The sequence below is a fragment of the Pomacea canaliculata genome, linkage group LG8, assembly GCF_003073045.1.
Source record: "Pomacea canaliculata isolate SZHN2017 linkage group LG8, ASM307304v1, whole genome shotgun sequence".
Lineage (NCBI taxonomy): Eukaryota > Metazoa > Mollusca > Gastropoda > Architaenioglossa > Ampullariidae > Pomacea > Pomacea canaliculata.
This window is the reverse complement of record NC_037597.1, coordinates 25,024,403-25,052,063: the sequence shown is the minus strand read 5'-3', so window position 1 is coordinate 25,052,063 and position 27,661 is coordinate 25,024,403. Positions and strand designations below refer to the sequence as shown.

The following is a 27,661-nucleotide window of genomic DNA, read 5'->3' as shown; positions in this document are numbered from 1 at the left end:
ATATATATTTTTTTAAAGTTTACATTAATGTCGTTGATACCCGTTGGGTGACGCCGCCGCCACCTGGGTATGTGACAAAAGTTTGCGGACTATCTAACCGCACAGAAAAGCACGCAAGGCTGTTTTTTTTTTCAAAATATGAAATTACAGGAATAGAGAGAATTAATTTTAAAATTGTGGATCTCCTTATCCATAGTTAGCCTCATCAGACGTGGAAGTAGTGGAGAGATTAGCAACACGCGGAAATGACCAACAAATGGCGAAGGTGACATTTTTATGTTTGCCCATGAGCGAGGGACTGCAGGTCGCAGAATGGTACATCGCTGCTCGTTGCCATGGCAATGTCCGTGGGAAGTAAAGGAGTGGGGAGTGGCTCACCATCTCTACACAGTAAGTTGACGTCGGCGCTGTACAGATCTCTGGTCATTGCACTGGCATGTTGGGTTTGTCACAAACAGTCACAAACAGTCACAAACAGTTGACCTTTTTTCAACCTGGCGTTTGACTGCACTGGACATTTGTCGTGGTCCTTCACACGTTTCAGTTTCAGATCACGTGATAAGATGGCGCCGACAATAAGACCCTAGGTTTTGCTATCTTGCGAATGCGAATTTGTTTTTAAACGTGTTTGTGTGTGTGTGTGCTCACAGAACCAGACCGGAAAGATCAGCATACCGAGAGCCGATGTTGGGGTCAGAGGCTCGTAAGTCAGCGGTCAGCGATGAGAATGAGACGGAATTGTTGGATAAGAAGAAGATCACGGCAGCATCGTGCGTGGAGGAGACTTCTGAAATGCGCCGGAAACAGGTTTGTACTTTGTGCGCATGCGTAGTCTCTCTCTGAACACAGAAACAAACAGAAAGACTCGCAGGCAGGTAATAAACAGACATAAAAAAAGAGAACGATGGATTGAAGAAAAGAAAAGAAAAGTGGTAAGAAAATAAGGATTCATTTTGTCTCCTGCCTCCTTTTATGATATTCTTGTTCACTTTGTCCCTGCTTGTGATGAGTTGCAATGTTCCCACCCTTAGAAAAGTCATGATGCTGCATATAACAGAGATGTAAAATATTTGCAGAAGTTCTAAGCCCACAACCACATAAAAATTTATTGCGTGGAAAGGTTTTAATGAATACCTACAATCCATTCTTACACGCAGATTGACACCTGTTGGTTCAACATACAGGATGTCTTCATGGATCCAGATAGTAGAGCAGCGTATCTCTGGATGGTAGGCCTTTGTTTACGGTACAGAAGTATGTATTGTGTGTTTGTGTGTGTGATTATCTTATCATGTGCACACTCTTTTGGTTTATGGAGAACGTGAAAGTTTGCTTTGTCCCAGTCTCTTAGTTGTGTCCACCAAGGCAAAGCACGATGACATGAAAGATTGTATTTATAAGCATTCACGAAGTTATGTATAGACAAAGTTGTGTAGAATTTTAATGCGTGTGTGTATGAGTATATGAGTTTGTGTGCGCGCGTTCCTGATTGTTTGATGACGTATAGCCTCTTTTTAACAAAGTTTTATTTCCTAGTTTGTTACGGCCTGCAGGTTGTGGTCACCGTGGCAGTGATCTACAACTGGTTCTTCGTCATCCTCCGGATCGCCTTCGAGGACATGCGGGAGTATGTGAGTAGTTCATGACGTCATTTCTCCCTAGTGTGTCATAGTTTGCGCATGCGCACGCGCTAGAGAGAGAGATTGTGGATGCAGGGCACACAAAAGTAGAGAGATGCGATAACAGTGAGCTGGCTTCATCCCTCTGATGCTGAGGCGAAAGAGTCAGGATGAGTGCAGTGCTTTGCTGTTGTTAGAACGAGTTTCACTTGGATTCAGTTCAATGACCCTGGGAGAGTGACAGAGTCAGGGTACGGGTAGTGTCCATAACATTGCTTAGGACCAAAGAGTCTTGATGGATTTGGAGAATGTTATTCCATATAAACGACGGAGCTTTAAATAAACTACTTTAGCAAATGATGTCCCACCTACATGTGTTCAAAGTCCTGTATTTAATTACTTACACTTGATACCATATTTCATGCCTCTTAGTGTTTTAAAAGGAAGTGATGTGGATGGTTTACACGAGAAAACTTTTAGCAAGCAAACAACATCAAGTTACTCCTCTTTTTTTTTTTGGAGTAGATGGGAGGTTGAGGGTTGGGGGGGCCCACTCTGGGTAGGTCTGCAAGGTTGTACGCGGCCTTGTCATTCCGTTAATTGGAATCCTGGTCATGAAATTGATTTTGCAGTGTGAGAATGGAAAATACTTCAAGGATTTTCTCTACTTCTTGCAGCCTCTGGCACGAACAGGTTTCCCTTCCTGGACACGCTGTGTGACATCATCTATTTCCTGGACGTCGGAGTCCAATCAAGAACCGCCTACTTAGAAGAAGGATGCTTAGTGAGTAGCACACAAATCTTTCTCTCACACATTGGTAGAATATCGTGTGTGAGATCTCTCTTGGTCGTGATGCTGCACATTGTAAATAATAATAATAATCATCATCATCCTGCTCCTCCTCCTTTGGAAGATTTCCATTGCTTACCTCCCTTTAATCGTGCATGTTCTTTTGGTTAGTTATTTGTTTGTTAGGCTGCGAAAGGTAGTTGTTTGGACATCTCAGTTGTTTACCTGGCTTCATTCATGGGCACGAGACAACACCGAAGAAAGAAATCTCTCTGTACATAGTTCATAAAAAGTAGATGTGTGACGATGAGTGTTTGGTGGAGTATTACACAACTCCACACCTTCTGTCCAAACATGACCATATTTTCTAGCGCTCTTTTCGTCTGCAGGAAGGTCACAAACTATGTTTGGTTCGTGTATCATGCATCATTATTTTAATGACTATTGTACCTATGATTGGGACCTTTGTTTTGCATTGCGTAGCAAAAGTTTCTGGGAAAATGCCAGACAAGAAATTTGCATTTTGAAGGCATTGAATGCAGACAGACTGTGAATGTGTCTCATTACCTTTACTAAAGCTCCAGCAATAATTTGTCTGTCTGCTCTAAGAAGGTAGGGGTGGTTAGAGTGAGGAGAGTGAGTGAGACAGATGGTTAGGGAAAGCAGACATCACTTTCACTGCAAGAAAAGATCACCTTCACTAGGACATCGTCATTAAACCGGTTTTTAGACCCCTGGATACCTTTCAAGAAACACTCCTTGTGTCCGTGGCCTTCACAGTCGTTCGACCTTTGCCGCTGGTCTGTCTGAAGAACTGCAAAAAAATGAGTTCGCAACACTGAAGATTGGAATTTGTTGCGTGTGTGTGTGAGAGAGAGAAGGGGACGTCATTCCCCCAGACAGCATTCAGAAACATTACAGACCTCCTCCTTCATGTCCGCCAACTCATATCGATGACCTTTCTTGGATATGGATTTCAATTTGTAGCTGATCAGCAACTCTAGGGACCAGAAATAGGTTAAAATCAATCACTCAGGGCTTCCGGATAATTATCATAAGATTTAAAAATGCAGCTATGTATTCCGACACTCGAGAATAATAAGCAAACATTGATGAATAAGTACTCTTGAACAGATTCTAGTAGATGGTAGATTTAGCAGATGACCAATCAGTAGAAAATGCACCTTGGAGGATGGAGGGCTGTATAGGGACTTCAATAACAATAACAACAACGTTACCGACACGTAGAATTACGTCCTAAACACGTTGTGCTTGTTGATGCAGGTGCGCGACCTTCGACAGACGGTGCGGCACTACTACAACAGGCCTCACTTTTTGCTGGACCTGATGTCAGTCCTACCCATGCCCACCATGGTGGAGCTGGCATCTCGTGAGTCACTCACCTTTCAAAACTTTCTGTGGCCATCGTGTCGCTGGGACAGTCCGAGTGCTGCTCGCGACTGAGAGAGAAATACAGTTTCACAAATCGCCGCTCCTCACTGGAAACGAGTATTATTGTAAATTATAAATATTATATTCGGCAAAGATACACCATTTCTTATTTAAAAAGATATGTGCAAACGCAGGTAAAAAGCCCAGGTACACAGAAATGATGTCATGAGATCGCTGTGTGCATATTTATGAGTACTTGAGCGAATGAATGGGTAAATGAGTCAATGAGTGAATGAATGAGTGAGAGGGGGAAGGGGAAAAGTGGACTTTTGATACCGTTTCGAGATTTTTTAATCATCCATTCAATAAACGTTCATAGAAAGACAATCTAGGACATTTTTTTGTGAGTTCGCATAATACGTGTGCAATGTCTCAGTTTGTGTGTTATTTTTCAGAATTTCGTCTCAAGCTCCACTTCTTGTTAAATGCTGAGAAGGCAGGTGAGTTCCTCCGTTAATCTTTCGCACATTTACTACACCTATCACTGTAGTCTAACAGACTTCATTTGTTTTTCTACAATCACTGGGCCGAGGAAAGTATTTATTTTTCAAAAGCTCATTGAATAGATTTCTTCTGTTCCTGAGATATAAGCACACGAAGGGTTCAAACCGTGAAAGTCCGTGGATAATAAGCATTTAGTTCCAGCTCTGTCTTTGGCTGTAGCCTTGGCAACGTAAACATATAAACTAAAAAGAGTTTTGACCGCTCTTTGTGCCTGGTTCGTCCGTCTCTCTCTCTATGTTACGTACATGTTACTTATTCATTAGTCAAAAATTCTCTGTCAAATTAGACAATATCTCCAATATTTGTATATATTCTTCGTTTTATTCTTCATTCTGCATTCGTTTTATAGTTCAGCAGTATTGCAGTTTCCTTTCCTCACAAAGTCACTCCAGTTTACACGTATAGTCTCTCTTCGTTTTCCATTCCCAGGTATACCTATTTGTCGTCTGCTAAGACTTCTCAAGTACCATTCAATGTTTAAATTTTTCGAGAAAACTGACAGGTGAGTATCATCCAAACTTCAAGATTGCAGACTTTTGTATTCCTGTGTGTTGGACTCTAAAACTCTATAGGTCATGCCTGACAAGCCAAACATGGTCGTCTCACTATATATTCTGTTTTTAGTACACTGTAAGTAATATAGATATTATATAATCTAGGTGATTGCTTTTTACATCGTTTTATTATCGTCTAGTAGATATAGACACAAGAAAATACAAAAAAGTTGAGTAAACGTATGTTAGAAAAACCGTTTGATTTCTTGCTTTCTTAAAGCTTTTATTTATTTTCCCTTTTTCGTCACCTCTCTGAAACTATGCTACATAAAGAAACATAATATGTATATTATACCTAACTATTGCTGGTTTTGTGGTAGTTGATAAAATCCGTGTCTGCTTGTCTCAGTCGCACCAACAGCCCTAACATCCTTCGGGCTTTCAAGCTGTCCTTGTACATGTGGCTGGTCGTCCACTGGACTGGATGCTTGTATTACATCTTGTCTCAGGTGAGAGACTCAAGTCATCCTTAAGGGGAGGGACATTTGAGTAATGGAAGTAGAGTAGAAACAACTACACCTGAAGGATCAGGTGAGTTAGTGACCATGAATTCCGTTTAATTGTCTAGCTATTTACTTGAAGTTATTTAAAATAAAAGAGAGTTTGTGTAAGTTTGTAGAACAGTTTGCATTTGTAAGTCTGCAAATATACACAACATGTTATTGGTGGTCTTTTGTCGGCAACCTCTTTGAATAATAAATACAAAATTGCAACATCGAATATGTAATTCAAATTGCAGTAGGGTACGTCGGGTGGACAGGTTTCTGAGCCACACCCACCTTACCAATTTTTGTTCAATTTGCTTGGACACGTTCACCATGACAACCCAGAGATCTGTATACGTATTCACGATGTCTCTCTATTCAAATCTCTGGACAAGTGCAGTTCGATTGGTCAGGAAGGTAGAATTCTGGGAGGTAGTGATGGGACGAGTCCGTGCTCTGGGGGAACATGGGGATATCAATGGCTAGATTCTTGTCTCCATAGTCACACAACACTGTCCAGACCACGTCGATGCTGTATTACTCCTGAAGTCGAAGTTAAAAAGCGGTGGAAACGATGCCCTGGGGAAGGGGTAAGTGGCAGAATAACTTTCAAGGATGATCGAGGCCGCTTCGTAATTTCAGAGACAGGCCATTTGACCATGAGTTCCCCATATTCCCCTGGGGGGTAAAACCTAGCTCCGTAATTTTTCTTCCTCGGGGGACAACTGGGGTCAGAACTATGTTGTGATGTTTAGTGAACTTTTGAAAGTGAACATCAGTAAAACTGCGTCAACTATGCCAGACGAGAAAGTCTTTATTTGCGCTTCACACACACTTGGTACTTTAGCAAGGTGCTCGTGAGATCTTAAGTCACTTTGCTTGTTACTTGATTGCCACACAGAAGAATGAACATCTGTTAACAGTATGAAGGTCTGGGCACCAACGACTGGGTGTATCCAAGCGGCCCTGCTTTTGCATCCTTCAGAAGGTTTGTCTGATCGTTTTCTGCCCGTTAACACTGATGATGATGATGATGATGATGATGATGATGATGATGATGATGATGATGATGATGATGATGATGATGATTGATGATTGATTGATGATGATGATGATGATGATCTTTAACCACATAAGCTGGACAAATTTCAAGTAGGGGTGGGAGGATAAGTGAATCATAAAAATGCCCTTAATACTTAAATAAATTAAACGAAAGAAGTCTTTGAAAGCTAACAATTTAACATAACAAATTTTAGTGGGAGAAATTTTATAATAATATATGAAGGTGTTTTCCTTGTATTAATGCAATGATTTGATAATGCAAGAAGAAACAAATAATTGCCAGTATGTTTCGAGCGTTTTTTTTTACCATAAAATAAAATAACATAACCATTCAGTTTAGAAATAGAAGTGGGATCTCTAACTTTACTTTTTCGTTTAAGCCATTCGGTACATAATGAAACATATCAGACGAGACTGAGGAGAGAGTGAATGTGTCTCACATGACATTTTTGTTGTACAGGAAATACTTGCTGTGTATGTACTGGTCCTTGATGACTCTGACAACGATTGGAGAACGAGCCTCTCCCGTCACTGACATTGTGAATATCCTACCCTCCACTTTAGTTGCCTCTGTCCCCTAGCATCTACATGCTGTTAAATAAGTCTTTTATACAGACTAATTTATTCTAATTGAGCCCTGGTCTTAATGAACAGTCCGGAAACTTTATAAAGTACATGTAAGCGACTGTGTAATTTCTTCACATTGAACTTCTTGCTTCAAGATCTTTAGACTAGGAAACGACCTAATCAAAGCATTTCCTGAAATCCTTCGAGTTCTTGTATTTACAAAACAAATTTTACAATCTGTCAAAAGTATTTTGATCTTTATTCTGTCTTGTTCCAATGCTCATGTGCTTGTCGAAGCTGACTGACCTGTCTGCAGGAGTATATCTTCACGGGGATGACGTTTCTCGTCGGCGTCTTTGTCTTCGCTACTGTCGTTGGCAACGTTGGCGATGTCATCAGCAACATGAATTCTGCCAGGCACGATTTTCAAGCCAAGTAAGGCGCAAAAAAAAACGCGTTCACACACACGCAAAACAACAACAACAACAACAACAACAACAACAACAACAACAATAAACACAAACGAAAACACACAAAAACAGACATAAAACACACAAACAAACACATAGACACACACACACACACACACGTACGTAAATGAACAAAGCGCGTGTGTGTTTGCGAGCTTGTGTGCATCTGTATTTTGTGTATTTGAATATACACGGCTTTTGACATTTCTTTGGACTGGACAATGGCGTTCTTTCCCAGGATGGACCAAATCAAGTTTTATTTGAATCAGCGCAAGGTGCCCGAGCATTTGCAAGACAGCATCAAGCGGTGGGCGGAGTACACCTGGAACAGGTGTGTCATAAAATCTACAGTAACCAAGCACATTTTATTACAGATTACATGATAGATTGAAATGGATTTCCGTGGAAAGTTTGTATTTCTGCAGAACTAGCAAAAATCTCTCTCTCTCACTCTCAGCGGGATTCAGTAGTGCTACGGTTAAGTACTTCTCACTACAGTGAGGATCAGTTATCTTTGGTTCATATCTCTTCTCAGGCATGTTCTTCTTCCTCTGCATGTGGCATCTGATATAAACTTTAGTTGCTGGCAGAGAGTAAAATACCAGTTTCTCACTTCCTTCTTTCTCCGACTGTCTTTGTATGTCTGTGTTTCTCATAAACACAAACACGCACTGGGTCGGCGCCAAATACCAATCCTCCTTCCCCTCCCTCTCTCTCTCACACACACACACATACACATATATATGAACACATGAATACATAAACACATGCACACACAAAAATGTTCACTTTAAATGAAAACAAAACCTTAGAACAGCAGATGAGAACTCTGAACGTTGTCCCCACCTGTGTTTTCTTTCTTGTTGCACGCTATTGCTTGACCACAGAAACATGGCCATCGACGACCCCACCGTGCTGGAGCTGCTGCCCACTCGCCTACGTACCGAGGTAGCCATCCACGTGCACCTGGCCACCCTCAAGAAGGTAAGCAGCAACACCTGTCAGAAGCATCTAACTTTAAATATCGTCTCACAACAATGAGGTGTCAAGACGGGAATTCAAATCACACGGGCCCTAACGTTAATAAACCAAAAGCAAATGTAAATGTCAAATAAAACAATGCAGAAAAAACATATATTGAAGAGAAGCGCTTTCCCTTGCTTCTCACCTGCTAAAACTTTGCGTTTTGATGAGACTCATCTCATTCATCATGCTGGTGATTACTTTCTACAGGTGCGCATATTCAAACAGTGCGAAGAGAATTTGCTGCACGAACTGGTCCTGAAGCTCCGGCCTTCGATATACTCACCAGGGGAATACATCTGTCGCATTGGAGAGATCGGTGAGTCAGCATCAGTCTTGACACACACTTGTGATAACCTTTGGTAGAGGTTGTGATGTACAGTATCACAGTCTGTTGTGTTTGCCTAATGAACAGTCTAATAACCTTGTCTGAAGCATTCTTGTGACTTGATGAAGTGCTCCATCTTTCGCACAGGGCGGGAAATGTACATAATCAATCATGGCAAAGTGGAGGTAAGTTGAACGTATTGTACTTTTTAAAGATAAATAAAATCTTCGTTTGTTTTCAACTGGATGGCGTGAAAAAAAAACTCTGTCACGTAAAACGTTCTTGACGAGAGAAACGTAATTTTTATTGTCATATTGTGGCGACCCTGTTGTTTGACTTTGTAGACGTGCTTAGAATGGGAAGAGAGAGCGAGTGAGTGATGTAGGGAGGGATGGAGTGAGCTGCTGTCAGTGATGGCGACTGATCTGCTGTGGCGGCAGATCCTGCTTCCAGATCCCGTGACAGATGCGGAGAAGCAAGTGGCCATCATGACGGCCGGCAACTATTTCGGAGAAATCTCACTTCTGCAGCTGGACGAAGGGCAAAACAAGTGAGTCATTGCTCTTTTCCTCTTTCTCTGTCTTCCCTTCTCCTCTCGCTCGCTGTGGTCTGTCGTTGCCATGTGAACGGTGATGAGGAATGAGACGTCTTATTGTTAACTGCACCATCGATACCAACTGCGCACCACGAACCCTTGGGTTGCAGCCTGTGCAGGCACGTGACTTCCTGTGATTTGCTTTTGTTTTTTAGTTTTTAGCATCCTTAAATAAAACAATAATGCGAAACGAAGTGCATAGAAGTAAGAACTTCAAAAATACAAATAGTAAGAAAGTCAAAATCCTAAATGAAGAGCAAAATAAATAAATAGAAACAAAGAATAAATTTTAGAAATAAAAATTATAAATAAACTAAAAAAATTAAATTAAAAACCCAAAGCAAAGTCAAAACAAAATAAAAAAAAAGCACGCACACACAAACAAAAATCCAACTAAAAAAAACTGACAAAAAACAAACAAACAACAACAACAAAAAACCACAGTAACGAAATACAGCCAGGCGTAAACAGAAAGGCTTAGGAAGAAAAGAATAACCATAATATTACTTCGGATAGAAAAAATTATGTAAGTGAAACAATAAAGAGCAATAACGGCATACAGAATTTGGGGTTTGACAACACGCAGCTTGTAGTTTACCTGACATCTTGTCTGTGCAGACGAACAGCTGACGTGCGGTCCATCGGTTTCTCGGAGCTTCTGTGCCTGTCACGTCAGGATCTCATGTCTGTGAGTAAACAATCCTCTTTCTCCTGTTTTATAATTCTATAAACATCAACACATTGTTTATTTGTCAGCAACGATTGCTTTTCTTCTTATCAATACATTTTATCTGTAAGTGCAGATATGTTGATGATATCTGACGACATGAATATTTTTTCTAGTGTGTCGATGACTTCGGTGTGCATGTTACATATGTCGTGTAGATATATATATATATCTGCATATCTTTGGTAATTTCTGTCGAGATTTCAAACCCTATGTCTCACACAATGCAGTAAACTGTTCTAACAGAACACAACGTGTTCCAAAGAATATAAAATGTTCATCGTATCTCATCTTGTAAGCCTAAACACATGACCTTTTAATACCAGTGAAATATTTTTATGTAAGTGCATAACCTTGGGGAATTGTGGAGTGAGAGACCACACTTTCTGTGAGTTAGGTTTTGTGAGGGCACTACCCATCTCTACTCTATCTGTCTGTCTCTCTTTCCATTTTTCCTCTTTTTCGATCCCTATCTCTCATTACCTTTACATACAACAACTGGAACAACTGATAGAAAATACACTACGCCACACGGGTATCGAACCGTTAATGTGGGCGTTAGAGTGAATTTTAATGTCAGTGCCTGAGCCATTGGGCTATCAGCTCCTCTTCGGTAAACCTCACAGGACATTTGATCTTTTTTTTAATTTCATTGCAGGCGTTAACCGACTACCCTGAAGCAAGGAAGATTCTGGAAGCTCAAGCCAGACAGAGGTCAGTTAGAAAGCAGAAAACAAATTAGGACTGTGAATTTTACGTGCATTTTAGGAGATGAGCTGAAAACACCACGACATTTCTACTTCTTGCCTCCAGACTGTGACAGTAATAAACAGGAAAACAAATCAAATTATGTAAAGAAATACAGTTGACTGTACCTGACCCCGGGTGCTGTACGTACAGGATACAGCAGACTAAGCGATCATCATTGAATGGTGTGACGGGACAAGCACCGTCAAACCCTGACCAAAGCAGTTGTGCCTCAGAAAATTCTCCTTCCCGCGTTGTGAAGTCTCTGGTGGACGTCATGAAATCGGAGGGCTTTTATAAACTCTTCGATGGCAAAGGTAAATCATCTCTTAGGTAGATTCAGACAAGTGTTTCGTCCACAAAAATTATGTAAACAGTCCTGTGCCTATAAACCGTTACTGCTTTAGCTGTTGAACAGTGAAAAGTTCATCTTTTCTAGACTTCTAGACTTCATACAGGAACTTTCGAAAAACACGAATTTTAATTTACTAAAGCGTCCCTCTCAAGACACAAGGTTAGGTGCTTCTAGCTTTTGTGTTTCAAATATTTTGTTTGCATATTCGTGTCATCGCAGCCGCCCAAGAACTGACCGAGCTGAGGATCCTTCTCAAGGAGCTGAAGGAAGTCAAAACCTATGTAAGTCTGACAGAAATATGTATTTTTGAAATAAGGAAGTATGAAGAAAAAAAAACCCCAAAAGGAACAAGAAAATATTTAACACTGCTAACATCCTGATATTCCCAAACAAGACCAAAACCATATTGATAAAGTATAATATAAGATAATGGATCCTACAGGTCTTTTAATTGAGAACCTTTTCCTCCTGACTTTTTCCAGTTGGCAGATGCCACGCTCACCCAGTTAAAACGTCACGTAAGTCTCCGGTGTTCTAGAGCATTCTTAGTTTATAACTGTTCTTTGTGCTTGGGGTATGTGATGTACTAGTTGGGTAGACGACAATAGAAATGTCTTCCCGGACCTTCAAATCTTCCTGTCTCTGTTCGTTCGTTTGTTTGTTTGTTTGTTTGTTTGTTTGTTTGTTTGTTTGTTTGTTTGTTTGTTTGTTTGCTTGTTTGTTTGTTTGTGTGATTGTTTCCGTCTGTCTCTGCTTCACACTCATTTGTCTTTTATTTTGTTCTCGCTGCCAGAGAGAGTAGAGGATGTTTAGATGTGTTTGTTCCGCTTTGGTATTGAAAAGAAACCTTTTAATACCTGCAACTTAATTACTCCTAATTTTGTCTTTTACTCCTATTTAGGTAAATTTTCCATTGCTTTCTACTTCTCCGCTCTATAAACCTTCAAGACATTGTTATACCATGTTACTCTATGTTTCTTACCTCTAGTTTATCAACACATCTAGATTAAGCAGTGGTATTTTTCACGTAATGTAACATGTTTAACTTAAAACTAACAACTATTGGACACGGAGGAAAAGCACAGGGCAAACGTTACTGCAACCGACTAAAATTTCACACTTGCCTCCCCAGTGCACGACCCTAGAAGCTGGTCTCAAGTCAAAGGAAGAAGAGCTTCAGCGCTTGCGTGCCCAGCTGACGAACCAAAGAATATCGCAAAAGGGAGGCAGCGGTGTCACCTCTGACGTCAGTACCACTTCCCTGGCTTCGCCAACTCTCTCGTCGCTCAGTGCCGGCATTATCTCTTCGCCCTCCCCTCGCTGCCTGCGGATATCGGACACCAACCCTCGGATGATGGAGCGCCTGGTCGTCAGGGCGTGCGGAGGAGACAGCGAATCTTCCGGACCCTCGACTAAAGGGAAGATAGAGTCTGCCAGCACCGCGCGAGCCCTTTCCAAACCAATGTCCACGTTGGTCAAGGTTATGCCTCCTTACGCCTCTGTCACGCCTCTCCGCCCGAAAGTGAGTCTTCCTGACTATTTAAACTCCGACTCAACGACGAAACACCAAAAGAACGACAACACCAATAAGGATTCGGGGACAGACGTCTCTCACATGACCCCGGAGAGCTCTAGAACTTCGTTCTTGTCCAGGCGTATCCGTACAAGAGAACGAGATCCCATCATACAGACGAGCGCAAGTTTTACAGCGAAAGCACCTCCAATCCCAAGTCGAGAAAACAGAGACCGGAGCTCTTTCTCCTTCTCCAGACTCGAGAGGCATCATCTTGAGGGGAGCTACCCCTATTTTCTCGCTGATCGAGGGGGTGACGCCGTGTCGTTTCTATCTCATCCTGGTGCTCAGACCTCATTCTGCTCTTCCATGGGCTCTGTCGTGGGCAGCCGTTCCAGTTTCGAGATCGTATCTCCTGCACTGATTGACAAGGAGCAGGCACCTAGTTTTAAGAAGAAAGAGGTAGAATACGAGGAGGATGCAACAAAAGAGAAACCCACAAAAGCCGTAGAGGAAGTTGCTTCAAAAGAAGTGAAAGTCAATACCACTTCCTCTGAATCTTCGACCCAGGACACTAGCACGAGCAACTCTACGACGTCGTCTACCAACACCCATTCAGGAAACAAACCGGCAAGGCCACGTCCAAAGTATAAGCCTTTGGAAAACCCGGGATATAGTTCCTCAATTCTTATGCAAGGAAACACTAATGATGAGATGCTGAATGAAGCGCAAACTGATAAGCCTAGCGAGGAGGCTGATATTGCAGAGAACGTCACACTCAGTACGGCACCAGAGAGTGCTCTAGCTAAAGGTGATGATACCACGTCTTCGGTTGATGTCAGGGAGCAGGAACCGACTATCTTGAGTGAAAGTGAGATCACCCAGTCTGACAAAGTAGCTCGGCATGAGGAATCCAGCAGCCAGAGCGGTTCCTGCACCGACGTTTTAGGGGAAAAAACTCCAGATCAAGAACTTCCAGGAGCGAATGCACAGTAAATTTCAGAAGGTTCGGAAAAACTATGGGATTTCCCCAAACCATGTTTGAGCTGTCTGAGTATGGACACAGCGAGGATTTCTCTTCCTGCGAGACCAGTCCTTTGACAGGCCTTGTAATGGATCCGATCACCACCACCATCACAGCTGCGCAGTCTTCACAGTCGGTATCGTGTGTCGAGGAAAACGATGGAGGCAGAGAGAGGGGCTTAGACCGGCATCGTCGGAGGAAGACTGTAGAACGCACTGTAAATCATACGTTGTGTGAGAATTCTGTAGTGGATCAGCAAGAGAAGATCCAGGATAGCGATTGCACGACTGAAGGAGAGAGTATGCAGCACGACGCACAGCTGATCACCCAAGCGAAGAAACCTTTGAAAACCTGCAGGAAAATTGACGACAAGCAATTATCCGCCCTGCTTGCAAAGAGACGAGAAATTATTACAGACAAATGTGCCATCGACCTGGCTGAAGGCCCTGATAACGGTTTAAAAACTCAAAACGAGAAATCCTGGGAAAATTCGCCTGTCCAGCAGTCAGAAAATGGGCAGCAAACACATGTACCTTGTCCATCAAAAGATAGTTACAAACGTTTTAGCTTGGTATTAATACTAGCAGCACAATAATACCCTCTGGCTCCTTGACCTTTGAGGGGCTTGGTGTTCAGGGTCAGAGTCGTTCTCCGTTCAGTTTGCATCCTTTACTTCGGACATTAGAAACAGAAGGTGCAGAATCGACCCACCTCACCGCTTGTTCAACTTACGCAGTAGAAGCCAAGAAAATTGAAAATCAACCGAAGGTTTTTGCTCACAAAAGGCATTACTCTATGAATGCAGATAATGCAAAAAAAGAAACTCCCGATTCGGTCCCTGGCGAGGTTAATACAAAAGAAAACGTACATCCGGAATCGACTAATGGCACCTCAGAATCCTTCGAAGTAAAAATCAGAGTTTGTGGAGGTATTTCTTCTAGTACAACCGTTGAAGTCACATCGTCTAGTCCTGACGATGGCACTCAGTCGACCACTGTCTCTTCAGGAATGATCTCAGAGGACATGATTTCTGCAGAAATCGATGCCATTGCAGATGGTAACATAAACCCAACAGTGTCTGACTCACCTCTAGCCTCACCGCATTCCTCGTCTGAAAATTCAGAATCCCTTTCCCCGCCTCTCTCCCCCAAGAAATCCAAAAAGGTTCGAAAACGTTACAGACCGCTAGATAGGGTCTTCCCTATCGGCCTGAGCGCGTTGAGATCGGGCGCCACTGAAGACCAAGGTGCACGAAATATCGCAGCTGACCTTTCAGAAGAGACGATGTCCAATACCACTTGTCCATCTGAAGCAAATGCCCTGACCATGCTGCGTCGTCGCCAGTGTGCTTCAGGGTTTCGCAGGCGAAGCCTGAGCAGGAGCCAAGACGCCGGTTCAGCGTCTAGCGACAGCTCCATTTCTTCCTCTCCCGAAGTCTCCCGGCGAATGTCTGGGGCCCTAGAGTCTGGCAGTTGTTCACCCAAGAAGCAGAGGTTCAGCAGCAGATTATCTCCACTCATCTCCGTGTTCGAAGACAAGAAGAAAAACGCGCTTATGCGCTGGATGCAGGAAAACAGTGAATCATCAGACCAACAGCAGGACACATCAGGCGAGGAACAAGGCTCAACCTTTGACAAACCTCCAACGGACGACACCACGTCCAGTTCTGAGTTTAGCGAAGCCTCCCCCGAAGCAAACTCGTCTTCCTCTTTTGTGCGCGGATCCGCGCTTGTAGAAAAGGGGGTGAAAGGGAAGAGCACACACTCCAGTCTAGCTCTCAAGCGTCGGGCATTGAGGAGAAAACAAAGTTGCAAGCCTTTAACTATCATGAACAAGAAGGACGAACCAAGAAACCATTACGAACAATACGGCCAACCAAGGGGAAGAGCCAACGTCATCCAAACAGTCTTCAAAGGTAGTGACGATCGCAGACCACGCAACGGAGAGTTCTAGAAACTCCATAAACATGTCTGTCGATTTGAGGGAGATATCGCAGGCACAAGATCCCAAGCCTGTTGCACCTGCCCAAAAAGAGGTAGCTGATGAAGAACACTTGCCAGAAATTTCTGGACATCGCACTGTGAAGCGGTTGAGTGAATGCGCCTTACAAGTGTATGCTGCAACGAGCAGACCAGGGGATCTCGAAAAACAGGATGAAGAGGTGTTTCAAATCCCAGAGATCTCTACCCGAGCCACGTTGTCCAGTCTCACATTAACACAGTCTAACGTCTCTCTCTACATGGAACTAACGGATGACGAGACAAAGGAATGTCCTACGGAAGAATCTGATTCTTGTACTCCTTCAGGCTCTGGGAGCAGCTGGTCTGCTTCTCTCAGCAGACACCCCCTGTAAATTGTACACCGTATACAGTGTCAACGTTCGACAACCTTGCAGATTATTACAAGAGCACGAAAGAATACCAACCAATGCATTCCAAGGGTCGACTATCTTACAAAAATGATGAAGATGTGTTGACGGAATCTGACGTCAGCCAACCATTATTATACAGAAATCCGGAGAACGTAAGTCGCCATTACGAAGACGAATCCGAAATTTCCTCGCTCTGCCATCACAATACGTCAGCTCATGCACACCCGAGCGAGCTCTTTAGAGAGCAGGTTAGACTGGAGATGGAAGAAAACGCAGAAGAATTGGCCGACTCTTTTCTCGTTCATCAGAACAAATCTGCCAGTGCAAGAAGACAAAAACGTTTCTTGATGCTGGGATTGCTCAGCGAAATCGAAACAGGGATGGACGGCTGTAACGTGGAAGATGGGGACAATGGTGGCGTGCAGCAAGGGGCGGAGGACGAGGGGAACGAGCTTGCTTGCTCGGCCTTTCAAACCTTGGGGAGAGTCTTGGACATCCAAACGGAACCCTCGTTGTCCCCCAGGGACACCAGCGTTGAGGTCGGGGAAGAAACAGAGAATGCAGTAGGAACAGCAGATGGAGGAGCTGAGAGTTGTTGCTCAGAAGGATCACCTATGACTTTGTCCGAGTTTCATGTAGCGTGGGACGAAAGGTCGGACGAGAGCAATTTTATCTGCAACAGTTATAGTCTCGGGTTTGATACCGACAGTCTCACGGATCTGTAGAGCTTGTGTTTAAGTCCCACAAAGTCATCATCTGCCTTAACACTGTCTCTGACAGTTGGTTTCTGAATCAATCCTCTATTCTAATGTAGTTCAATACTGATTGAACTGGTTAGAAAAATAAACGGTGTGTGTGAGTGTGTGCGTGTGTGTGTGTGTCCGCGCGCGCATTGTAAGGAAAGGCTGTCAAACAAGTCTGATTAAGTCACTTGTGGAGACAAAACTTGTCTACTGTCCTCATATATTTTTCTATGCGCCTAAATCTATTTGGCAGACAGGTCTGGTTTTGCTCAATTCTTTCCTTCAATGTATCCCTCAAAGTATGCTCGTCTGAGGTCAGATCAGTCTCAGTTTGTTGTCTGTTCGCTCAACATTTATGCTTCCCTATGTGAAGTGAAAATTGCTAGGCTAGCCATGCAGCTATCACCGAGCTATCCTAAGTTAGCCTGGCCTCCAGATTTTGTTCTTTATGGAGCCCATGCATTGGCAAAAGGCGTTGAGAATATTTGTGGTCCAGGCTAACGCTATGGCGCTGCTTCCTGTCGAAGCTCTACTCCTGCTAGGTAAAATAATGTCTGAAGTTGTGACAGGTAAGACAGGTAAGATAGCTATCTGACTGGTCTCTAAAAACCGGACCGGGACCCAAAATGTTTCCATTTTCTTTTTGAATGAGACACAGGTCAGTTCTCACCTTTAGATGGAGGTTAAAGAACAGTACTAAATGGCAGTTAAACTAAATCACCGATACTCGGGGTCTCGGGTGAAATGTTTGTTGTTAGAAGTCAAGTGTGCAACACTTCTCAAAGCGGTGAGTGATTAGTAAATAAGTTGGACTCAGCCACATATTTTTTTTCTTAAGCTGGCTGCATCACGTGAAGCGTTTAGCTGGCGCCTAGCGACCCTTCGTGCATCTGACCTCAGATGATCCCCTCGTGAGTGAGTGTCCGTCTGTCTATCCCTGTCTTCCTCCACCCCCCATAATGTATGCATCAATCGACTGAGGTAAACCTGAGAAACAGTTCCATGTTTGTAGACCTTATTTTTATTTACCAAAACAGAAGTGAAAATGCTAAACGCATTGCTAATATTTAATGTAAGCTATATCTTCAAACTGCTGAGTAAAAACTTTGTAAACTTTAAAAGCCATCTTGGACTGTTGCACATTTGGATTGTCACTAACAAACTGTTGCCAGTAATAATGGATTTTAGTTGGCCGCTACTGCAAACCTCAAGAGAAAAGCAACCCAAAGTTTTGCGTGTCCTTTGTCTTCTTGGAGCAAAGGATGAGAAAAGACGTAGTCAGCACGAAGCAGACTGGATCTCTCCACAAGTTTGTTTCGTGTATTTCATTAAGGCTGGAGGGGTAATGTGTAATGAGTAATGTGTCAATAAATGGCAATGATGACATCAATGGCGTTCTCACAGATAAGACATGTGTGGGCGTTGTCTTTAACTGTAAATATAGAGCTCACGTGTTCTTGAAAGAGTGTGTAGTAGAAAGGTTAACGTGTAGCTAGTAGATGTTGATACAGACTTTGACAGACGATCATACGTTACCTGTTTGCTCGCTTATTTGAGAAGTACAGACTGCGAGAAACCCGTACATGACACACACACACACACACATATTATGTACATACATACATATGCAAACAGCGCATTTCTTCACCCCCGAACGATGAAATGCTCTCTATAAATTCAATTCTTGCTGATATTATGATTATTTACCATTAATGCCATGCAATGACTTAAAAAAAACAAAGAACAAAAAAAAAAAAAAAACAAAACAAACAACAAACAACAACAACAAAACAAAAACAAAAAAAAATGAGGTATCAATCACTTTTGTGAACACGTATGAAAAAAAAGTTTCCTTCCGCCGGACGAGAAATATCAGTTTTCTAATCACTGTATTAATCATGGAATGGAAACCAGCACTGACAAGAATATAGTCATTGTCATTGGCAACAGCAGAGATCTTGAGAGCTACACTCTCCAAAGACATGGTGTCCTCATCGGGATCGCTTCAGCAACAGCAGCAACGGTTGATGTGGACAGAGTCATCAAATGAGGTTGACTACGAAGAACAGTCTACACACGTTCCGTGTAGTACCGATCCTGCATCACGTGGTCTCTGCTTGCCTGGTGCCGAGAGAAGAATCCAGGCATTCATTAAACCGACGACTTTTGTACGAAGCAGGGTAGGACACTCGTGGGACACCAGGAACGCCTGCTCCTAACAGTCGAGGCGAGTAGGTTTGGTCACGTGACTCGGCACGAAGACTTCTCAAAGACCATCCTTCAAGTTACATTTGAAAGTGGCAGACACCACAAAAGTCAGGTAGAAATGACTTACGAGGGTGAAGGAATGGACTGTTCATCCCGTGCAAGACCTTTTCACTATAGTGAAGGACATGCTTGAGTGACTGGCCTTGTCAACTGGCGGTATATCTATGTTCTCCCCCTAAAGACGGGTACCAGTAACGTAACGAATGAATGAATGACATTCACGCACAGTGTGTAACTCCTCCCTCCCCCACCACACACACACAGCCTCTCTCTAACACCCATGCACTCATCGCGCGCACAGACTTGCACATAAGCAACACACGTATGTACAGAACTAAAGATACCACCAGAAATCAAAGATTTACATTAAAATAATTATAGCAGCTTCTGTATATCAGGTCGAGGGGTCATCACGCACCTATCCACCGTTACGCCCACAAATATCACACTAAAGGTCAAACAGTGCTTTACCTTGGCCTGACGATCGACTAAAACACACTACACGTCATTTCCCTCTCACCTGGGCTTGCGAACCATCTCAAGCATGTGGACACAGACTCCTATAACCTTTTCGATGTCTGTGTCTTCTAATCACGGATTGCCGCCACAGGCGCTAGCTACGAGGATGATTCAAATCAACCAGCTTACATTTTTTTTTTAACCGGCATAAATGTACATCCCTTAAACTGATGAATAAACTATCAAGACCGTGCCTAGAAACACGTTATGTTAATTAACGACCCCTGTAGGCATTGAAGTATTTACATATGTCTTAGCGACAAACCTTGTACTACACTACGGTCCGCCTTGTCCCGAGGAGCTCAACCGTAACATTCCAAGCATTTGTGCTCAGCTCGTTTACTTCAGTCTATATGAATAAATTAAAAGTCTAAATTTGTTCCTTGTGTGGATAAAGTGTGAAAACAGACGAGATGTGAAAGGCGAAAGTAAAAAAAAAATGCTGAATTAAGCAAGCAAGAAAGAAAGACGAAGGGAAAAAAGAAATAACTAAGACAAAAGGCAAATGATAAAACAACTTGAAGGCTTTCGTCCGAAAAAAACCAGTATATTATTTTCTACAGCTTGCAGTTTATTATTATATTTTTAGTGTAAATATAGCGATGTATATATATATATAGTAGCATAACACCGCTGATTCTGACCCGAGTTAGTTGCTTTAGGATGAAAACAGCACAAAAATCTTTCGAGGTCTAAATGCGAGTCTTTGTCTTCACAACCTCGGACTTATCGTGAAGGGAATATATTGTCTGCTGGGAATTGTTGCAAGCTAGCGCCATCACACATGACAAGGGCCATAATTATAACGCGAGAGTAAGTCATTACCTAGGGTACAATCGGGAACTCAAGGAAAAGAGTCTTGTTTTTGTAGTTAATAAAGTCATTTCCAGACCCTGCCGACAGCGATTATATTTTGTGACCCTAGTGTATCTTTGCTATTGCTTTATAAATATCCCGAGGGTAAATCAACATCTACGGGCTCTAGACACCGTTTTGTGACTTTGGAAACAAAAATTTTGTCCTTGAGTTCCCCGAGTTGCCCCAGGGCAACGACTTACCCTCGCTTCTAACTACGGGCCCAGGACCGTTTCACTGCCACTCCGAACTAGAGAGGGAAGATGCTCCGAAAGTCTAGCCGGACTTGAACAGCAAGATGGCCACCTGTCCCAGGTAGAAATACACGAAGTGCTTGGTTTCGTGTGTGACGTAGCTGCCAAAGTTGCGGCCCACGATGCAGTGCCATGTGGGGTTGTATTTCTTATCGAACTCTTTCTTGATGAAGGCAGCGATGTCCTTCTCGACGTTGTGCTTCTCCAGGGCCTGGTTGGCACACTCTAAGGCATCCTGCTGCATGTCATCGGGCATGTCGGCGTTCTTGATCACAGCCTTGTGGTCAGCCATTGTGGGCTGGCAAAAGAAAACACGTGGAGGGAATGAATGGCTGGATTCTACAAGCTAGCAGAGAACGAGAGAGAGAGAGAAAGTGTCGGAGAGGGTAGAGGGAGGAGTCAGAAAGAGGCAAAGACAACAAGGATTGAACCAGTGTACAATTAATGAATTGGGCGGGGTTAGTGTACAGCAAATGATCGTTTGACGAAAGTAAGGTCCTTTCAGCTATTCTTAGTGCTTAGTAGATGAAAGCTGATGACATTAATTATTATATACAACGATCAAGCGAGGTCTCCGGTCTAGGACTAAGGAAGGTTATAGGAAACACACGTTTGGCTATGAAAAGCTTATATACAGACACCTGCTGGATCTGAACAACCCTTAACACGTTGTTAGGAAAAGCAAACTGGTAAACAGCAGTTCTATTCACTCCTGCGATCGGTTTAGAAATTCAAAAGAACAAGTAAACTATCAAACACGCACGGAACGTACCAGTACTAAATATGTTCACCTCACCAATTACTTACTTCATTACGTACTGCAAAGAATATTACTAGACTGACCTTGATGTTAGGCCTATGATTAGGTTGTTGTGAAGTATCAGGTGTGTAAACAGACGAGAATCGCAAGCTGCTCTGCTGGTGTTGACAATCTCGTCGTGCTCCTCTCCCTGATGCGGCAACTGTGAGAATGGTTTGACGTCACGTGTGTGCGTCACTTCCCAAAACTCCCGACGGAAAATTGCGTCATTCTGTACGTAAAAGAAAGAAAGTGAGGGAGGGGGTGTGAAGAAGGGAAAGATAATAAAAATAATTGATCGATAATAAAAGTTATATAGCGCGCACACAGACACAAACACACACTAAGGAGCATGATCTTAGTGGTTAAGAACAAGAACGAGACATGGGTAACATACGAGGACAGAAGAACAAGCAAACAACACGTGAACGACGGAAGGATAAACAACAGTACCGATGACGAATAATAATAGTAAGTTTATTTGTATAGCGCTTTTCCCTACCATTAAAGGTGGGCTCAAAGAGCTCTAATATAAACAAAAACACACAAACATAATAATAAATGCTGGTCTCCAAATATAAAAAGTAAAGAAAATCCAAGTAACAAGGAATGAAAGTAACAGAATTTTGCAAAACGGAAGACGAGCAGGGAAGTAACAATAAGCGGAAAAGGGGGGAAAGGATTAAATATTAAAACTTAAGTTTAAAAAAAATGTATCCACTTTATCTGCCAGTGTTTTTCTCCGACATCATTTTGTGCCAGCCGTGGATTGGGTTAGGTTGGGATGGGTTGGGTTGGGCAGGGGCGGCTGGGACACACGTAAACAAAGAACCTCATCTCGCTACCCTTATTTGAATGTTTGAAGCACTGCTGCTACACCTTGAACAGGTGTACACACTCTTGTTTGCCGCTCTTTTAATGTGTTTAGTCTCGACCCGTTACCTCGCTAGTCTCGCCACTTTGTGGTAAGACGGATTTTCCCTCAAAGTTACCCCCCCCCCAGCAGCAAAGGAATATTGGCTACAGGTGGGGGACATGTCTTGAGTATCCGGGGGCCATGTGGCAAAATGGCGTCCGACCCATAGCGAAAGTGAAACCGGGCCGTAACAACGGGGTCATGTCGGTTTTACCTGTGAAACAAGCGTGGGACGCTTCTCTCCCCCTTGTGACCGCTAGTCAACCCTGATGGCTCATGGGTACGTCCCATCTTTTTTTTTTTATATATCCCACTATTTATATCTTCAGATTATTGGTATTTTTAGGGATTTCGGCATATCCTGATTTACATATTTCTAAATCAAGACATGCCAAAATTCCTAAAAAAATACCAATATCAAATGGATTAATAATTTGTGTATTTTGCAATAATTATATATATATAACAAGCAGCAAAAGAGTGCACAAAAGTGCAAAATGTTATAAAAAACAAACAAACATGATTTGTTATTTATTGGCGTTTATTGAGGTAAAATAAGGATAAAAAGCAAACTAAAAAAATTTTTTTTAATATAAAATTTTTTTTAAAGCATTGTCTCATTTGTATACATAAACAATTTATCATTTATCAAGGTAAAAATATTATCACAAATAAGGATAAAAAGCAAACTAATAAAAAAATAATGTTAAAAAATACAATTTTTTTTAAAGCATTGTCTCATTTGTATACATAAACAATTTATCATTTATCAAGGTAAAAATGTTATCATAAATAAGGATAAAAAGCAAACTGATAAAAAAAAATAATTTTAAAAATATATAAAATTTTTTTTAAAGCATTGTCTGTTTGCATACATAAAAGATGTTTCCTCTTGATATATTAATGCAACATTCGTTATTTAATTATAAGTTGTAGAACGATGCAAAACCATGTATCCATTGACAAAACAATTAAAATTAAATTGCAGTTTCCTTAACACTAATTACATTTTCCCAAAGAAAAGGTTCAAAGATCTATGACAATATATCAAATGATAAGTATGAACTGAATTGCTGTCAAAAAAGAGTGATGCTTTAATAGACATTTCTAAAAATAAATCAAAGTCATGAAATTAACTATAAAAGGTTCTAGGTTGGATTGCAGCTTATGGTATTAACTACAATCTTTTAAAACAGATTAAAAATTTTAAATTGCACCTTTATCACTAAGAAAAGGAAACCATCAAACACATGTTTGAAACACAATTATGTTCAAGAATTTTAGAAGGTATTAGAAAAGAACTGTAAACATATAAATGATTCTGAATTTACCACAACACATCTCTTATTGGATCGGGTGAAAATATCCTCATTGATAAATTAATGGGTTAGAGTAAATAATAATCACAGCACAGTTTTATATAATTATATAATCCAGATTTAGTATATGCAGGTTTATGTACAAGAATTTTACAACTGTAGGTAGAAAGTTGCACAGCTTTACTTGTCTCCACCCCAGAACAATTAACTGACGTATAGGCTGTGCTCAACCCTTCCCTTCTGCCATTCTCTTGATCCCACCAGCTAACCAAGTTGATGCATGCAAGTCAGCATCCGTAGCTTCAGGATAACTTTTTCTTGCAGCATCTAAAAATAGAACAAATATAAGAATATGAGGTCTGCATAAAAAAGTAATCACTTAATTGTAGTTACTGACCCTAAAATCCAGAATATAATGTGAACAAAAAGAGGTACAAGCAAATTATACTGATATGTAAAGTGGCATAAAAATTTAAAGCGTTATAAACAGAAAGGAACTACAAGTGGAACTGCATTTGAATTTCAGTTAGAATTTCTATAGGCAGAAAAACTCTGGAAATTCTAATTTCAAAAACAATCCCAATACATGGGAACTGTAAAGATGTCTATAAACTGTCATTTTAATTCCTTTCTACACAGTGTTAACCAGCTGATTAAAGGACTACAGTCACTAGAAATTGCGTAAACATGTGTCCATATTTTATTTTGGCAATGTAATTCAATCACAATAAAATGAGGTAGGGACAGTTCTCCAGGCCTGATTTATCTTCCTGTCATGTTTTTTTTTTTTTATGACTCATGAAAATTCTTGTCTGCACCTAGCAGAGTCAAAGGTTAAGGTTCATAACTAAAAGATAAAGAAACAATCCAAACAGTCCTATTTTATGACAGGCATGTATTAATGTACCGTATACACACACACACAGAGTCAAATATTTAAATCCTTACCCTGAACTGTTTGTAAAATGAAGGGGTGGTTCTTGAGTCCCATTGAAGTTGTAAGATCAGGCCAACTCAGTTGAAAATAGCACAGATAGAATGCCCCTCACTACATGCTTTAATGTGAAGCCCGACGCATCACCGAATGGCATTCCTGAAAAACAGACAAAAATAAATACACATCATTTAAAAAAAAATTGCAGTGGGCAACATTATAATACCTGTTATGACAACTAGTATTTAAAGACACCCCCCCCCCCCCAAAAAAAAAGACAGCAACAATTCAGGAAGTTTCATACAACCAAGCAAAAGTGGGTACAGAAAATTTACTATCTGCTCTAATCAATGCCACCATAACAATGCCTTTATTACTTTTTAGTACTGCAAACATGTCATTAGTTTTATACAATGAATGGTATGGTATGGAAACCTTTAAAGGGAATCAGATAAAAGATTTGGACTCCTCCTACTAACAAATCAGAATAAAGCACATACCAAGCATGTCCTTTTTTATGGGTCTGTCTTCATATCTCCCTCAAGACTCTCTACATCTTCTGCTGATTGTTAAGCGAGACTGGAACCCCTCTGGCAGATTTCCCGTGTCATTTGCCTTTCCTGTTCTTGTTCCTCCATCCATGTAAACATCCTTTTAAGGTTGTTCGTATCATTCTTCATCTCTTCCAGAAGAGACAGTTGTTGCATCCCAACTTTCTCTAGTTTAGTTCTAACCTAAGAACACAATAGCAGAAAACATGTAAAATAATGATCTTTTCTAGCTTTGCTATAGTTCACAATGCCTGGAAAATACCATTAATTTTGGTTAATCTTTACCATTTGTCATATCTATCTGATATGTGATCCATATTTGTTTCAAATTTTTTCACTATGGCAAAAGGCTGGGATTTTCCGCTTCCAGTTTAACTCATAAAAGCACTGTTCATAACTCTTGGCCAAGGGTAAGAAGAAAAAAAGCTAAAATGATTATAAACAAAATGGCTTTAAATTACCTTCCAAGGGGTTATGGGTCTTTATGCTGGCAGGCTGAAAACCAGACAATGGAATCGGAAGGCGCTGGGGTGTGAAGGCAAAGGTGAAACAGTCCTTTTTTGAAAGCTGCTACTTGGGACACCCTTGAGATGGTGCCAACCACTAGTGGCAAAGAGTATGGCAATGGTGGTGGACATTGCTGCATAACTGAATGGTCAGCATATAGTGATTCCTCGGCATCCTTCTCTCCTTCGCTGTTAGCTGTGCATCCCTGTGTCAAATGAATACATTTGCATAAACTTTTTTCAGCTTAGTACATTTAAAACTGTCAGCTGCTGATAGGTTGTTAAAATTTTTTTAAAGAACATTTTATTGTTATTGTACAAAACTTGTTTATCACTGTATGCTATTTTACCAGAAAGAGGACACAGCCTTGTGTCCCTACATGATGTCCACCAAAAAAAATTCCCTAAAATTAAGCAGAGGAAATGAAAACAGACCGAAATCTAATCGGAGTTATCCGTATCCTTTTGGTTGAGTGGAGCATTTTTGTCATCACTCTCCACCTCCGACATTTTTGTCCCTTGCAGATTCAGCTAGATTCTTGGTAGTTACCTGCATGGAAATAAATATAGAAGGCAAATAAGATTTCACAAATCAAGATCAAAAGTATAATAATAACACACTCTTATAGTGCAGCATCACAACAAAAGCTACACTATCTGTGGTGTAATGACTGTGTTCAAACAGTTCAGGTATTATCTTTTTCTCCTTCCTTAAATCTGCAGCACACAATAACATAGAAGTCATTTTGACCATTAATGGTCACATGCTTCATAAATTTTCTTTCTGCACAAGGATTATGAATATTATGAATCAAAAAGTAAATTGCACTTACTTAATGACTTGTGCAGGAGAACTGGAAGCATAGGACATGAGGAATCAGCTTTATAGCTCTAATTAATGAAGCTTGCATCTGGTTCAATAGATTGTAGTGGGAAGTTGCACACCCTGTGACCACTTTCATCTTAAAATGCCAGCAGCCAGCTATCTAGAATAACAGTAAAAATAAATTATTGACCATTATGCAGTTATTATGATTTGTTGTTGAAAAAGACCATTAAAGTTGTCTGAAATGATACTTCCAGTCACAATCAGTTGTCAATGGGCTATCTATATAAGTTTTTTTTTGGTTCACCACTGGGAACACAATCCTTATGCTGCTCTTGACAAATATTCTTAATTAGCTGCTGCAGTGGAAAGTTTGGTGTTTGAAAAAGTCGTTTAAGCTAGCCTAAAAAAATATAAAATTGAGAGGCAGAGTTAAGAGTCCAAAGGACCAAATCTGTCAACATTATCAGCAATATGTGACAAAGCAAGTACATTTTACACCAAAAATCCTTTACCATACAAACACTGCTTCTTGAACAAATAAACATGAAAGGTTATGAGCCTAATAATCAGCATAGTTCACACACAGCCCAGGACTTGCAAGACAAAAAAAAAACAAACCCACAATAAATAAGAGAAAAATATTATACTGCCCGAAGAAACCTGGCATTTTAACGCTATCGTACCAGTAAACAGACGGAACTGTCGAAGCTCTGTTACGTTCCACTTTCGTAATCGCAATTTGAGGAAATTCTGACAGCTCCAAATTCTCTCCATTGCTAACGGCTAAAGAATTATCAAATGCAAGCGTTCAGAACTGCTGAGCACGATTTCTACCTCTGTCTGGAAAACTTGTGCATTTATTGCGTTAATGTGTACTCTTAATCTTTTTTCTCTTAGAATGATATTCTGCATTAAATTTGGACATTTCTGTAGTTAAAATCTCAATAACTATGTTAATATAGAGTATAAAAATTATACGTAC

The 27,661-nt window shown here is 41.2% G+C and overlaps 2 protein-coding genes across 2 annotated transcripts; one reads left to right on the top strand and one right to left on the bottom strand.

Moving 5' to 3' along the window:
* Positions 1 to 684: 684 nt before the first annotated feature.
* Positions 685 to 18,315, top strand: LOC112571118 (cGMP-gated cation channel alpha-1-like). The gene is made up of 22 exons (XM_025249929.1): positions 685 to 807; positions 1,158 to 1,229; positions 1,554 to 1,635; positions 2,297 to 2,403; positions 3,694 to 3,799; positions 4,257 to 4,301; positions 4,795 to 4,867; positions 5,269 to 5,368; positions 6,328 to 6,392; positions 6,927 to 7,005; positions 7,350 to 7,468; positions 7,742 to 7,834; positions 8,391 to 8,487; positions 8,737 to 8,845; positions 9,002 to 9,039; positions 9,295 to 9,404; positions 10,068 to 10,137; positions 10,835 to 10,890; positions 11,077 to 11,240; positions 11,498 to 11,559; positions 11,761 to 11,796; positions 12,411 to 18,315. Exons 1-22 carry the CDS (start codon positions 685 to 687, stop codon positions 13,785 to 13,787), a joined length of 3,183 nt encoding a protein of 1,060 aa, XP_025105714.1. The 3' UTR covers positions 13,788 to 18,315.
* Positions 18,316 to 20,253: 1,938 nt separating this feature from the next.
* On the bottom strand, positions 20,254 to 21,825 carry LOC112570171 (dynein light chain 1, cytoplasmic-like). Its single transcript, XM_025248467.1, has 2 exons — positions 21,669 to 21,825; positions 20,254 to 21,123 (listed from the first exon to the last, which is right to left on the bottom strand). The coding sequence occupies exon 2, from the start codon at positions 21,115 to 21,117 to the stop codon at positions 20,848 to 20,850; it is 270 nt and encodes an 89-aa protein (XP_025104252.1). The 5' UTR covers positions 21,118 to 21,123; positions 21,669 to 21,825; the 3' UTR covers positions 20,254 to 20,847.
* Between the last annotated feature and the right edge of the window lie 5,836 nt (positions 21,826 to 27,661).

Coding starts and splice junctions, on each gene's coding strand:
- LOC112571118 (XM_025249929.1), top strand. CDS start 685: ATGTTGGGGTCAGAGGCTCGTAAGTCAGCGGTCAGCGATGAGAATGAG. Junction 7,835..8,390: donor GCGGAGTACACCTGGAACAG/GTGTGTCATAAA, acceptor GCTTGACCACAG/AAACATGGCCATCGACGACC. Junction 8,846..9,001: donor CTGTCGCATTGGAGAGATCG/GTGAGTCAGCAT, acceptor TCTTTCGCACAG/GGCGGGAAATGTACATAATC.
- LOC112570171 (XM_025248467.1), bottom strand. CDS start 21,117: ATGGCTGACCACAAGGCTGTGATCAAGAACGCCGACATGCCCGATGAC.